At 40.9% G+C, this 14,602-nt stretch overlaps 2 protein-coding genes across 3 annotated transcripts in view; both read left to right on the top strand.

Moving 5' to 3' along the window:
• Window positions 1-7,921, top strand: part of LOC129624739 (leucine-rich repeat transmembrane protein CCDC168-like) — a 29,727-nt gene extending 21,806 nt beyond the window's left edge. The window contains exon 4 of one of the 2 annotated variants that reach the window (XM_055542988.1): window positions 7,687-7,921. In XM_055542988.1, coding sequence (XP_055398963.1) covers window positions 7,687-7,789 — 103 coding nt within the window. In that variant the 3' untranslated portion in view covers window positions 7,790-7,921. The remainder of the gene's footprint in view (window positions 1-7,686) is intronic. The other variant, XM_055542989.1, reaches the window with a different exon arrangement.
• A 1,834-nt stretch (window positions 7,922-9,755) lies between these two features.
• LOC129624257 (zonadhesin-like) lies at window positions 9,756-14,573 on the top strand. Its single transcript, XM_055541915.1, has 2 exons — window positions 9,756-11,878; window positions 14,414-14,573. Exons 1-2 carry the CDS (start codon window positions 9,819-9,821, stop codon window positions 14,571-14,573), a joined length of 2,220 nt encoding a protein of 739 aa, XP_055397890.1. The 5' UTR covers window positions 9,756-9,818.
• The last annotated feature ends 29 nt before the right edge of the window (window positions 14,574-14,602 follow it).

Below are 14,602 nucleotides of genomic sequence, written 5' to 3'. Positions count from 1 at the left end.
ATACCATTCCAAATCAACTGGGAAGAGATGGCTTAAGAGAAACTTATACCTTACAAGGTTCAAAAGGACAGATGTTTCTTTGTGCAAATGCAGAAGCCCGGCAATATACACCTGCAGTGGAGATTGGAGACGTGAAACCAGATCCTATTCCGGAACGTCTCCTGGATTCAACATCTCGCCCCAGTGGGGAACTTCATGTGAGAGAGGCAGGAAATGCAACACGGAAGGAAAGTGTTAGCATCCCTGTTGTTTCAGGTGTCAATCTATGGGAAACCAAGATGCCAAAGTTAACGAACCTTCTATTAACATCAAATGAACAGAAAATAAACTGTTCCGAGAAAGGGAGGACAGAGCAGCGAAACAGTTCTAACCAGAAGAAAGGAAGTCTTCTGGAATTCATTTCCTCTTGTATATTGTATCAACTCCATCTTGAAAGGCAAAAGAAAGAAATCTCAGCCAAAGGAATGAGTTCAGCAGTTTTGAGTCCAGTGGTCCAGAAAGCATCAAACACAGTAGATATTCCAGTGGATCAACCTCCGTGCTCAGAAAGAAGAAAAGAACTTCAACAGGAAGGTACATGCAAGACTCTCCCAACATCTCTTTCTCATTCTATGATGAATATATTTCAGATTAAATTACCAGGAGTAATGAAAGCAGCAAAGGAAGTAGATAGTCCAAGGCACCACGATTCAAATACAGAAGGAATTGGCTTGCCTGTTGCAGGAACAGAAGAGCAACCAGAATGTGTACAATGTATTTGGCCAAATCTTGCTTCTGATACTTCAAGAGATATATTATTTCAAAGTAAGATGCCATATGAAAAGACAGTATCAGAAGAAGTAGTTAGCACTGTGGAGTATACTCCAAGTACAGAAGGACTTGATTCACATATTACAGGAAAAGGAGACCAGCAAGAGAAATGGATGTCTGAGACCCTTCAAAAGTCCACATCTCACTCCCAAGCAGGTCCCCACCAAACTAATATCTCAGTGCAAGAAGTAAAGTTTGATGACACAAGTAAGATGCATTCTGAATATTCAACTCCACAGGCTAAGGAAGCATTAAAAGGAATGGATGTTATTTTTGGATATACACAAAAAAGTGAAAAAGGAAAAAACTTACCCAGCGTGGAACAAAAGCAGCAGCACCTACTGATTCCCTCTGAGAATTTTCCCTCCCTAAGAATTCCCTCTGAGCATATATCTTACCCTCAAAACAATCCCCGGCTCCTGCCGCATTTAACGCCTCAGACGAAGGAAGCATTATCAGAAGTAGGTAATGTGTCGAGCAGGACAAAAGGATTAGACTTGATTTCTAAAGAACAACTAAATACTCAACGTGAGTGTGGCCTGGAATGGACTGTACCCTCAGGTCCTCCAACGCAAATGACGAGACAAAATACAAGGCCACCTTTGGAATCATCCAGTGAAACTGCAAAATATCAGAATGTCTCGTTGCCGAAAGGAAATAAATTATTGGATGGGGAGCAGATAATTGATTCAATAACAAATGCTAGCTCCCCCAAGCTAAGTGTTAGAAAGAAGGTGCACTTAGGTAAAGCATGTCAAAAAAAAGTACAAAAAGAGGTGTGTCTGCCTGGATTTTTTTCACATTCTCTTTCTATCCATATGCCTCCTTTGCCTGAAAATAAAAGACAGAAGAATGACCTAAAACAAGGAGTTGAGAAAGACATGGTACCCACCCAAAGGACTTTGGAGAAATTGATATTTTCAAACGTATTTAATACCACTGACTACGGTGGCCCAGGCAACAGACCACAACTGCCGAGGAAGATTAGAATAAAAGGAGTCAATGTGAAAGGAACACTGAATCCCAACATTACCTTGAAGGCAAATAAACCATCACGATCACACATGCTCAGTGAAAAGGAATTGCCAGGGCAGTTGAACATTGTAGAACAAGAGAGCGAGGGGCAGATAGGCAAAGGTATATCAGGTGTGAAACTGACAAACTTGTTTGCTTCTGTACCATCTCTGTCACCTCTTGATTTGAATTCAAGAACAAAAGGAGGAAGAGATACGTCAAGAATACCACAGAACTGCCTTCCACCACTAAAGCTCCAGGCAACATCAAATATCAGGAAAGCGTCATTTGCAGAGTCAATTAATAGAGAGAGTTTAAGCAACATAATAGAATCAAAACATTTCCCACAGCAAAAGAGGGAAGATGGAGACAATATAGTATATGTGAAAGATAAAAGGAACTGCAAAAGGGCCACCTTTAAAAGAAAGAAAAAACTTTTCAAACACACACCGCATGGAAATGAACCACAGTGGAACAATAAAGAGCAAGAGAAAATGATGCAGGAAGATGAAAGTGATGGAAATGTAGTTCTGAATAAGCCCCATGCCTCCATTCCATCTTCTTCTCACCTGGAGCAGGGTCCTGGAGTAAAAGAAGCAGCATCACAAACAGTATCATGGTTCTGCCCTCCATCACTGACCTTCCAGGAACTGTCAGATGCAATGATAACATGTAAGGAGCCAGCTGATGATATTTTAAGCAATATAGCAAGATCAAAATATATGTCACAGGAAAACGAAGACAGAGTGGACATGGCTTTGAAAGAGGTAAAGCATCCCCAAAGAATGCCTCTGGAGGTGAACCAGTCTCCAGTTGCCCAAGAATTGCAGTTGAACATCAAAGAAAAAGAGAAAGAGATACAGCAAGATAAAGGTAAACATTTTGGGATTCAGAGACAGTCTTGTGTTTGCATCTCTTCTCCACCTTACTCTGAAGTGGACACAAGAAGGGAAGGAGAAGCAGTCATGCTAAGAAAAACAAGATCCTGTTTTCTACAACCCAAACTCCGGGAGTCATCAGATATGGGAAACAAAGCATATGAAAAGTCTGTTTCAAACAGGGGAAAAAAAGCTAAAGAACATACAGTACAGGAAGAAGAGGAGAGAGTTAATATGGAAAAAGTCCTACTTTTGAAGAAAAAGAATTCACCACTTTTACAGGAAATCCAGCTGGACGTCAAAGAGCAAAAGAACAAGATACAAAGAATTCGTGAACCAAGTGTGATTTTGATCTGTACTTCCAGACCTGCCACTTCTTTTAACTTGAATACAAGAATAATAGAAGCAGATGACAGAGCTAAAGTAACAAGATACTCTTGTTCAGAACTACCCCACCAGAAATCATCAGATGTAGAGAAAAAAGCAAATCGAGAGTCAACTGAGAGAGGTATCATAAGCGATGTACAAGCAGCAAAGGAATTTATGCCCCAGAAAGGAGAGGATCAAGGAGAAACAGCCAATATGAATTATATGAGGTACTCCAAAGAAACAAGTTCCAGGGCAAAGGAGTTCCCACTTCCACATGTTCCCAGTAACCCTGGGAGCCACAGCCCCCAGACTAGAGATGAACCAACAAACAGAAGAGAAAACCTGGGACATGCACAGGAAAGAAAAAGTGAACTAGATGAGGTCCTGACAGGACTTTGTCTACCTCAGTTTACATTAAACAAAGGCGAGAAAGAGAAGCAAGGAGCTCTCAAATCCTGTCTTCCACCGTTATGGCGCAGGAAGTCATCAGATGCACAGGAGTTAAAATATACAGTGTCACCTCTGAGTGAGATCTCAAGTGATTCAAAAAGAACAAAATACATGATGCAGGAAGAAAAGGATAAAGCAAATATTTTTGTGAGGGACCCAATGCATCCCAAGTGCTTAGCTTTGAAGGTAAGGAAATCCCCGCTTTTCTGTATGCTCGAAGCAAAGAAACTGCAGGTGAACATTAAGGAGCAAGTGAAACGGGAGCAGAAAGGCAGAAGGGGCACAGTTGTGATTCTGAGCAAAATCTGCCCTTTTGTCACTTCTTCAGCTCATCTTCAATCTGACACAATAAAAGAAGATAAAGGTGGTCTTGGAGTCCTAAGGCACTCTGTGCCACATCTTGAGATCCAAGCCTCACGGCCTTCAGTACAGAAAGTGCCTCTAAAATCAACTGATAGAAAGAAAGAAAAACAATATCCGCCACCAACAGAAAGGGACAGAGCACACGCTACAGTTGTGAGAGGCTCGGTGCATGCCAGTGGCTCAGATTTCAAAGCAAAGACATCATCCCCGCCTCATGTGTTCCGTGTAGCCAAGCACAATGCTCTGAGCAGGAGAAAGGAAGTGCAGCCAAGCACGGAGGAGAGTGCAGAACGGGGGCAGGGGAGAACAGGAGACCCTGGTGTGACTCCAACAAAAACTCATCCTGCCTTGTCGTCTCCATCAGACTGTAGACTGGATGCAGGAATCAAAGAAGACAAACACTTTCCTGCAGTCACGGGATTCTCTCCACCATTTCAGCTCCTTGAGTCATCAGGTACAGGGAAAATCAGACATGCAGATTTCAGTCAAGGTATTAGCTCGTGTGATATAACAGTAAGAGCTAACGGACGTGTGTTGTATAAAGAGACGGAGTTCAGAGTAAAAAGAAAAGACGAGAAAGATAGAACACACCCCAAAATCACAGCTGTGGAAGCCCAAACATCCCCACTTACACATTTACTCAGTAGAAACAGACTGCCTTTGAATGTCAAAGAGCAAGGGAAGGAAATGCAGGATGGCAATGGTGAGCTGGGAATGGTTCTGAGGGAAACTCGTGCCTCCTTACCTTCTCCATCTTACCTGAGACAAGACATTAGCAGAAATGAAAAGAAAGATACAGAAAGAATAAAGCAATCCTGTTTTCCACCACTGAAGATTTTTGATCCACTCAATCTAAACACAAAAGCAGATGCTAAGTCATTTGATGGTTATTTGTTAAAAAACAAAGCTAGACTCAAAACAGATTATGAAGACAGAGTGCTTCCAATATCTGTGCATCAGAAGGCAAAAGAATTACCACTTTCACATAGATATGATACCAAAGAATCACAGTGCAAAATGAAAAAGCAAAAGAAAATGGTACAGAGAGAGGACAGTGAACTAGCTACAAGATTGAAAAGCATCTGTTCTTCTTTTCTGACTCTACCATATCTTAAATCTGATACACCAGAAGGAGACAGGTACATGATAAGAATCACAAAATTGCCTCCCCCACAAGCAGAATCACCTATTGTACTTACACACAATCTAACTGACCTTCAGGGAAAAACTAAAGGCAAGGTTTGGGAAGATAAACAGGAGCCAGGTGATGCCATGCAAACTGAAACCTGTGCTTCTCTATCTTCTTCTCTTCACCTTGATGAAAACACCAGCATAAGAGAAGAGGGCATGTCAATGCTACCAAGGTCCTCTTTTCCCCCAGTAAACTTCCAGAAATCATCAAGTTCTGAGGAAGTGATACATGTAGAGTCAATGGCGAGTGATACTGTCATTAGTCCCCGCAAAGAAAAATATTTGCCCCGGAACAAGAAAGAGGACGGAGTAGAAAGAAGAAACTTTGTGTCTCCCAAACATCAAGGAAAGGAGATGCAGGAAAGTAAAGATGAACCAGGTATGGTTCTGACCAAATTTTCTACTTTATCCCCATCTCTCTCTGCCCTCAAATTGGATAAAGAAGTACAAGTTGATGATGAAACGCTAGCACGTACAAGGTCTGTTTTGCAGAGAGTATCATCTGGAGGGAAATTATATACAGACACAGCTAGTGGTGATACCCCAGAAGATGCTGGAAACCTGACCAAATCTACTTCATCACCATTTCTCCCTGCCCTCAAGTTGGATACAGAAGTACAAGTCAATGATGAAAGGCTAGCATGTAAACAATCTGCTCTGGGGAGAATGTCGTATGCAAGAGAAGTAGTACATACAGAGACAATTAGTGATAATACCATGAAAGATGTTCAAAACCTGACCAAAATTTCTACCTCATCACCACCTCTCCCCACCCTCAAATTGGATAAAGAAGTACAAGTTAATGATGAAACGCTAGCACATCCAAGGTCTATCTTGAGGAGAATTTCATATCCAAGGGAAATAGTACACAGAGATTCACTTAGTGACATCACAGTTCAGTTCAGTTCAGTTCCAAAAGATGGTCAAAACCTCACCAAATTTTCAGCTTCATCACCATATCGCTCTGCCCCCAAATTGGATAAAGAAGTTCAAGTCAATGATGAAATGCTAGCACTTAGAAGGTCTGTTTTGGGGAGAATAGCATATGCAGGAGAAACAGTACACAGAGATTCAATTAATGGTGATACCATGAAAGATGGTCAAAACCTGACCAAAATTTATGCTTCATCACCATTTCTCCCCACCTTCAAATTGGATAAAGAAGTACAAGTCGATGACGAAATGCTAGCACATGGAAGGTCTGTCTTGGGAAGACTATCATATGCAGGGGAAACAGGACGTACAGATTCAATTAGTAATGGTATCACAAAAGATGGTCAAAACCTGACCAAATTTTCTGCTTCATCACCATCTCTTTCTGCCTTCAAATTGGATAAAGAAGTTCAAGTCAATGACGAAATGCTAGCACATAGCAGGTCTGCCTTGGAGAGAATTTCATATGCAGGGGAAATAGTACATATAGAGACAATGAGTGGTAATACCATGAAAGATGTTCAAAACCTGACTAAATTTTCTACTTCATCATCATCTCTTCCTACCCTCAAACTGGATAAAGAAGTACAAGTTGACAATGAAATGCTAGCACGTAGAAGGTCTGCCTTGGGGAGAATTCCATATGCAGGGGAAATAGTACATAGGGGTTCAATTCATGGTGATACCACAAAAAATGGTCAAAACCTGACCAAATTTTCTGCTTCATCACCATATCTCTCTGCCCTCAAGCTGGATAAAGAAGTACAAGTCAATGATGAAATGCTAGCTCTTAGACGGCCTGTTTTGGGGAGAATAGCATATGCAGAGGAAACAGCACATACATATTCAATTAGCGATGGTATCACAAAAGATGGTCAAAACCTGACCAAATTTTCTGTTTCATCACCATCTATCTGTGCCCTCAAGTTGGATAAAGAAGTACAAGTTGATGATGAAATGCTAGCACATAGAAGGTCTGTTTTGGGGAGAATATCAAAGGCAGGGCAAATGATACATACATATTCAATTAGTGATGATTCCAGGAAAGATGTTCAAAATGAGGAACAACCTATTCCTGAGAAAGAAGAGAGGGACAGAGAAAAATCAGTAGATAGGAGAGGTGTGACACACACCAAATATATAATTTTGAAGTCCGAGAAATCACCTTCTTCATATACACTCCACAGATCAGAACTGTATCTGAACCTTGGAGGGACAGAGCAAAAGAAACAGGAAACTCAAGGTAAACCACCTGGTAAGGTGGTAAGAAATATTTATCTTGCTGCCCCTCCAACTAAGCCAAAATTGGACAAAGGTACACAAGTAGATGAAGGAAAGCTTGGAATTAAAAAACCCTCTCTACTTCCACAAATGATTTCAGCATTATCAGATGCAAAGAAGAGAACAGATACAAAGGGAATTAGTGGTGATGTAATAAAAAGAAAACAATGTATGTCAGAGAAAGAAAAAAAGCTTGATGTGAAAAATGTAGATATGAGGCTACGGACCCATCACAAAAAATCAGTGATTTCACCAATTCCAGATATCCTTAGTACAAAGAAATTTGTGTTGAATGTTATTAAAGAGCCAGGGGGAAAAGTACACAAAGATAAAGATGAACCAAGTATGGTCCTGACAAGGACTTTTGTTTCTATCCCTTCTGCACCTCTTTATTTAGACTTAGGGAGCAAAACAGACAAAGACACACCAGAAATCACAGGATCCTCTGGGTCACAGCAAAATCTCCAGGAAACATCAGATACCCAGAAAACAGCAATTAGAGAATCAGCTGCTGGTGAGAGGGAAATTGTTAAAAACGCAGAATGCTCGGTGCCAGAAGATGCCATGCAACAGTGGACATCAAACTTTGTGATCAGTGTACAGCAAAGGAGGGAACCTCTACAAGTCAAATCTGAAGGAGATGTGAGTCAGTTACTTTCAAATTCACAGCAGGAGGACTTTTATGTCACAGGGTATGGTACTATAAAAAGTGGGAAAAGGCTGGAATGTTTCTTTGCAGGGTCAGAGGCTCAGCAAGAAAAATACAAACCAGAAACTTTGGCTACAATTCTTTCCTTCCCCATGATGGATCTCACTAAAATTGAAAGTCTGAAGAAAGAAACAGAAATAATGAGTAACTTAAACCATAAAATAAGTCCTCATGTTCTAGTTTCACTGCCAAGGAAACTATCCAAGGAAATATATGGCACACTTGGCTCCCCTGTCAGTTCAGAAGGATTTTCTGCTTCAAAGCAAGATGTCCACCACCAACAAGAAGCTTTATCACAAGCATCTCCAGCATCTACAGATCTATGTAAACTTGATAAGCCAGAAGAAGATAGACAAAACAATGGAAAAACAAATGAAATGTCCCCTCCCAAAGTGTTAGCACCACAGATAAAGGAACCCCTTGAGGAAATGAATATCACAGAGTCAGATGCACTCCAAAATGCAGATCAAGAAATTGTCATGAAAAAGCAAGTGGTGCTGCAGTCTGGGAGTGGACAAAAGACCAGAGTGGATTCTAGTCTTTCTCTGAAAATTCCAGTACAACATGTAAAGCAAAGGACATCATTGGAAATAGATGTGCGCAAGCAAACTACAGTGTGCCCTGGAATACAAATGCTACCAGGAATACAAATGGGTATGACAGAGTTTGATGCCCAAAGAGGGAAAAAGGAGCACACATTGCTTGTTCCAGATAAAGAGTCACACAATCTAGAACCACCTCAGAAGTCTGTTTCCTCCTGGACTTTTCCACTTCAATCTGGAGATGTGGGGGGGGGAAACGAAACTGACACTGGCTCTACGGGAAATCTGGAGCAAAAAAAGTTAGACATGAAAGAAGGGATATTAAAAATAGAGACAAACATAGCTGTCCATCTAGAAGAGGACAAAATAGAAATGCACAAACACACCATTGTTAATTTGGAGGAGGAGACAATAAAAATGGACACAAGCAATACAGTGAACCTGAACACTGCATCTCTAAAGGCAGAGGAACCTCAAATTAAGACTCAGGTAATCGCTCCCATGGCAAACAGATGCCCAATCAAGCAAAAACATAAAAAGGAACAAGAAGTGTCCAGTGCAAAACATAACATTCAACTACAAAAAAAGCTTCAAAAACATGCTCTGGATTCATTTTATGCCTACATTCCTCTTTCTCCCAAATTAGGAGGCCAGAAAGGCAGATTAACAATAGCAGACTTGAAAAGAGAATTGGGCCCCCAATATTTAAATATGAAAATCCGAAAACATCCAATTCCACAGATTCTAGGCAACACGGGACGAGGTACTCCAAGCAATCGAAAGAAATTAGAGTATAACTTTAACAAATCAAAGAAAATAGCTTTGAGAAGAGGAGATGCCTCAGAAATATTTATCAGAAGTCTTTCTATTTCCACAGTGAGTCCATCTCAGACTAAAGACCCAGTAAAATCTCAGACAAACCTAGAAAGTGCAAAGAGAACCCGTATTTCAGAATTCCAGAAGAAATCACCAAATACTAGTGAAACTATGAAGACAGACAGTTCAAGCATTGTGAAAGAAGGGAACCGGAATTTTACAGACACAATTCCACAGGATTCCCAGCCCTTCATGGTAGACAAACAACAAATGCACAAACTTCCTAACATCAAATCAGAAGCAAACCTCAGCAGAGAGATAAATAAAAATTTAGCTCCACAAACAATCGAAAGGGTTGTTCCAGACCAGGATATCTCAAGGATCATAAAAGAACCTGATGTGCTTACGATCAAACAAGAAAAGGCACCAAAACCCACTGAAACACCCACAGACTGTCTAATCATGTCTAAAGATCCAAAAGAAAATGTGGAAAGGATTGTAAAAGAAACTGACTTGCTTATGGTTGAACAAGAGGCACCAAAACCCATTGGAACACCTACAGAGTGTCTAATCATGTCTGATCCAAAAGAAAATGCAGAAAGGATCATAAAAGAACCTGACTTGCTTACAGTTGAACAAGAAGAGGCACCAAAACCCACTGAAACACCCACAGAGTGTCTAATCATGTCTGAAGATCCAAAGGAAAATGTGGAAAAGATTGGTAAACAACCTGACATGCTTATGATTCAGCAGCAAAAGGCACCAAAACCCACTGAAACTCCTACAGGGAGTCAAATCATGTCTGAAGATCCAAAGGAAAATGGGAAAAAGATTGTGAAAGAACTTGATCTGCTTATGGTTGAACAAGAAAAGGCACCAAAACCCATTAAAAAACCTAGAGAGTGTCTAGTCATGTCTGAAGATACAAGGGAAAGTGTGGAATGGATCATAAAAGAACCTGACTCGCTTATGGTTGAACAAGAAGAGGCACCAAAACCCACTGAAACTGCTACAGGGTGTCTTATCATGTCTGAAGATCCAAAGGAAAATGTGGAAAGGATTGTAAAAGAACCTGACATGTTTATGATCCAGCAAGAAAAGGCACCAAAACCCACTGAAACTCCTACAGGGAGTCAAATCATGTCTGAAGATCCAAAGGAAAATGTGGAAAGGATTGTAAAAGAACTTGATTTGCTTATGGTTGAACAAGAAAAGGCACCAAAACCCATTAAAAAACCTAGAGAGTGTCTAGTCATGTCTGAAGATACAAAGGAAAGTGTGGAATGGATCATAAAAGAACCTGACTCGCTTATGGTTGAACAAGAAAAGGCACCAAAACCCACTGAAACTCCTACAGAGTGTCTAATCATGTCTGAAGATCCAAAGGAAAATGTGGAAAGGATCGTAAAAGAACCTGACTTGCTTCCAGTTGAACAAGAAGCACCAAAACCCACTGAAACACCCACAGAGTGTCTAATCATGTCTGAAGATCCAAAGAAAAATGTGGAAAAGATTGTTAAAGAACCTGACATGCTTACGATCCAGCAAAAAAAGGCACCAAAACTCATTGAAACTCCTACAGGGAGTCAAATCTTGTCTGAAGACCCAAAGGAAAATGTGGAAAAGATCGTAAAAGAACCTGACTTCCTTAAAGTTGGACAAGAAAAAGCACCAAAACCCATTAAAATACCTACAGAGTGTGTAATCATGTCTGAAGATCCAAAGGAAAATGTGGAAAGGATTGTTAAAGAACCTGACATGCTTACGATCCACCAGGAAAAGGCACCAAAACCCACTGAAACTCCTACAGCGTGTTTAATCACGTCTAAAGGTCCAAAGGAAAATGTTGCGACAATCATAAAAGAACCTGACTTGATTATGGTGGAGCAAGGAAAGGCACCAAAACCCACTGAAACACCTACAGGGTGTCTAATCATGTCTACAAATGTGGAAAATGTGGAAACTCACATGAAAAGCACCCTAAATATGAACAGTTCTCCTCCAAAGGTAGAAGAACCACAAGATGAGACTCAACTCGTTGATACCACGGGGTGTGCCTCGCCACTCGATCATAGGGATCAGAGTGAACGTGTACAGGACACAGCCATGCAAAGGGTCCAGCAACTAGAAACTTCTCTAGGAATTGTGCCTATTCAACCCCAAGCTAAAGGTAATGAAAGAAAAACAGTGGGATATAGTCCAAGTGCGGGAATTATGATTCCTATTTGTGAAGCAATTAAAAATGTTCTTGAATCCCAGATAAAAAGCATGATTCAAAACAACTTTTTTCCTAAAAACCTTGAAAAAGTAAAAGACAATAAACCTGATGATTGGAAGTCACAATGTTTCACAAGGGGTCCGAGTACACAATCCATGACAATACATCCTGAATTGCGGCCAAAACCTATTTTAGAAAATTTTACTTGCAAAGAAAAAATCAAGCTCACGCATCATTTAGAGTCAAAAGCACCTGAAATAAGGCTGAATTTGATACCAGAGGTGGTAAAACAATCCTTTCAAAGGTTCAGCTTTTATCAAAAATTGGCTATTTCAAAACATAACAGTTGGAAGCTCTATCCAAGACCTAAACAAATGTTCTTTTTGCCTCTGGAAGGGATTGATACTATAAAGTTTAACCTAAAACACAAATATGAAAAAGACTCACCTCCTGTCGATCGTATGAAGTCACTGATTGTTAATGTTTCAAGAGGCAGTGAAGAGGCTGTGAACGTTACAAAGTTAAGGAGGATGAAAGCGCTAGAAAGTGGAGCACCTTCATTGACTTCCACTAGAGAGAAAACATTGCCTCATATTCTCCAGAACTGCTCAATAGGAGAGAAAAACAAACTCCTCATACACTTTTCTAAGAAGACACTGGAGATTCAGATGAAAGCCTTTCCCAGAATTGTAAGGGAATCTTACACAATGGCCAATGCTCAGGATGGAAGGAAACCTTTATCTAAATGTGTTCATTCTGTGGTCAAAGTACCAAAACGAAAAAACAGAGTTTTGTTACTTTTTGAGGAAAACTCTCTTCATCAGATAGATCTTGATTTACAATACAAATACCTTCGTTTTCTCCTGGGTTCTCCAGTTGCAAGGATGTTCCCTAAGCCAATTGCATTTTCCAAACATAGTCTTAAATTACAGACAGTTGCAATATGTAAAAAAGTAGACAGCAGTGGGGAAAGTGGCGGTCATTCCATTAATACACAACCATTAGAACATATCCCTTTCAAAAAACAAAGTTTCCATGAAAACTCATCATCAGTCAGAAATTTCTTGGCACCTACCCAGGTGTGTGCCCCTGACCCTGATCAACACAGCACAGTGCAGAAAGACACCACGGCTCTTTCTACGTTAAAATCTCATGTGACTCCAGAAAAAGATAAAAAATGTCATGTATGGTTTCAAGAAACAAGTACATATGAATCTGTTGATTTAAAGTTTCAGAAAAAGGCTCAGGATGCAGGTGGTTCCCATTCAGTTCAGAATTTTGAAGATTTTACTGACAGTCAGACAGATATCGAGAATTCAGGTAACTCGGAGGAAAGCTCAGCTCATGATGTACTTGAGAGTGAAGACTGTATCTTTTTAGATGCCACCCCTTATTTAAGGCAGGAAGCAGAGAGTATTCTATTTGAATTACAGAAAGGCATACCTGTGGAAAATCTCTACAAGAAGAAGAAAGTCAAAATGGGTTTGAAACCACTTTACAGTGAAGCTTTGGGTTCCCATCATGTTAGAGGTCATCGACAACATCCGTCAATTGTGACACCCCATTCTTATGAATCCCATAAAAGCAGGACACACAGGTCATCCTCCAGCATTACACCGCTTTCTTATGAATCCCACAGAAGCAGGAAATATAGATCGTCCTCCACAATGACACCATCATCTCATGAATACCACACAAGCAGGAAGCGTGGACGGTCCCCCAAAATGCAGCCTCCTGACCTGTGGTGCCACAGCTCCTCAAATATCATCGAGGTTCCATCTGTATCATCTTCCATTTCTTTCAATGGGGAGATGCTTTCACAGACTACAGTAAGCGGGAAAAATTATTTAGTTCCCTTAACAGAATCCAATATTAAATTACATCTTGCAAAAAGCCAAGGCAGACCTCACAGGCATTCAGAAAGCAGAGAAAGAAGGAAGGCCAAATTGGACTCCTTTAGAAAGAACAACATGCCTTGGGAATGTGATGAGAGTTATACAAAGAGTAAAGAGAAACACACAAGAAGGAAGAATGTGAGGGATTATGAATCAGAAAGACTGGATTATTTCCCAAGTAAATACAAATCAGCAGCAAAACCTCATCAGGAGAGTATCAGCTTCCATTCTGAAAAAAAACAAAACCAGCCATTTTTTTATGCCTGTATACCAGCAGACTCACTGGAGATTATACCCCAAACCATTCGCTGGACTATTCCCCCCAAAACTTTAAGGAAGAGAAATTTCAGAGTTCCCCTAGTGGCCAAGATTTCAACTTGTTACAGTATATGGAACTCATCCAAAAAGTTGTTGGGATCGCTGTTAGAGTCCTTCAGCTTACTTCATTAAAAATATTACCATTTCAAGATTCATCTAGAAAGGACAGCTGGTTGCTAAGATGGTATTCTTTGCAAAATAAAATCGTATTCAGTCAAATGGCTTCTTCATGAAGTGTTTTCTAAACTGACATTCTACAGTAGATTTGAATCTACTGTTCTGAGAGGGTGCGTTGGGAAAGCAAATGACTTTGGGTTTGGTCTAGCCATGCAGGAGAGCTCTCTTTAGTTTGTGCCGCCTCCTTATAAGCCCCCAGAGGAGAAGCCCCCAGGTGCCAAAGCCCCCTCCCACCCCACCCCACCCCAAAGACTGCAGGGTGAGTTGGAGGAAGTGTAGCCCATCAATGAGATTGAGGAAGAACAACCTGAAAGGCAGGGGGACATAGATGCTAGAGGGAGACAGTTTCAGGGAGCAGCAAGGCTTGAACGTCACGTGTCACAAGATACAGGAATAAAACACTTCCCTGAGGACCCAGGTTCCTCTGATGACTTTGTCGCCGTCCCCAGTGGCAAGCAGAACCCGCAGCATCTCCATGACCTGCTCACAACCTGCCATAGCTGGGGCATCAACATGCTTGAGGACCTCAGACCGTACCCCCAGGCTCTTAGAGGAGGCCCGGAAAAGCCGAGTCTGCCCAGGGGCTGCTGGGAAAACCCAGATCTGTGAGGCTGAGGGTGCGGTGGTGGGATTTTTAG

The sequence above is a fragment of the Bubalus kerabau genome, chromosome 12 (genome assembly GCF_029407905.1).
Source record: "Bubalus kerabau isolate K-KA32 ecotype Philippines breed swamp buffalo chromosome 12, PCC_UOA_SB_1v2, whole genome shotgun sequence".
Lineage (NCBI taxonomy): Eukaryota > Metazoa > Chordata > Mammalia > Artiodactyla > Bovidae > Bubalus > Bubalus kerabau.
This window is presented reverse-complemented; position numbering and strand designations above follow the sequence as displayed.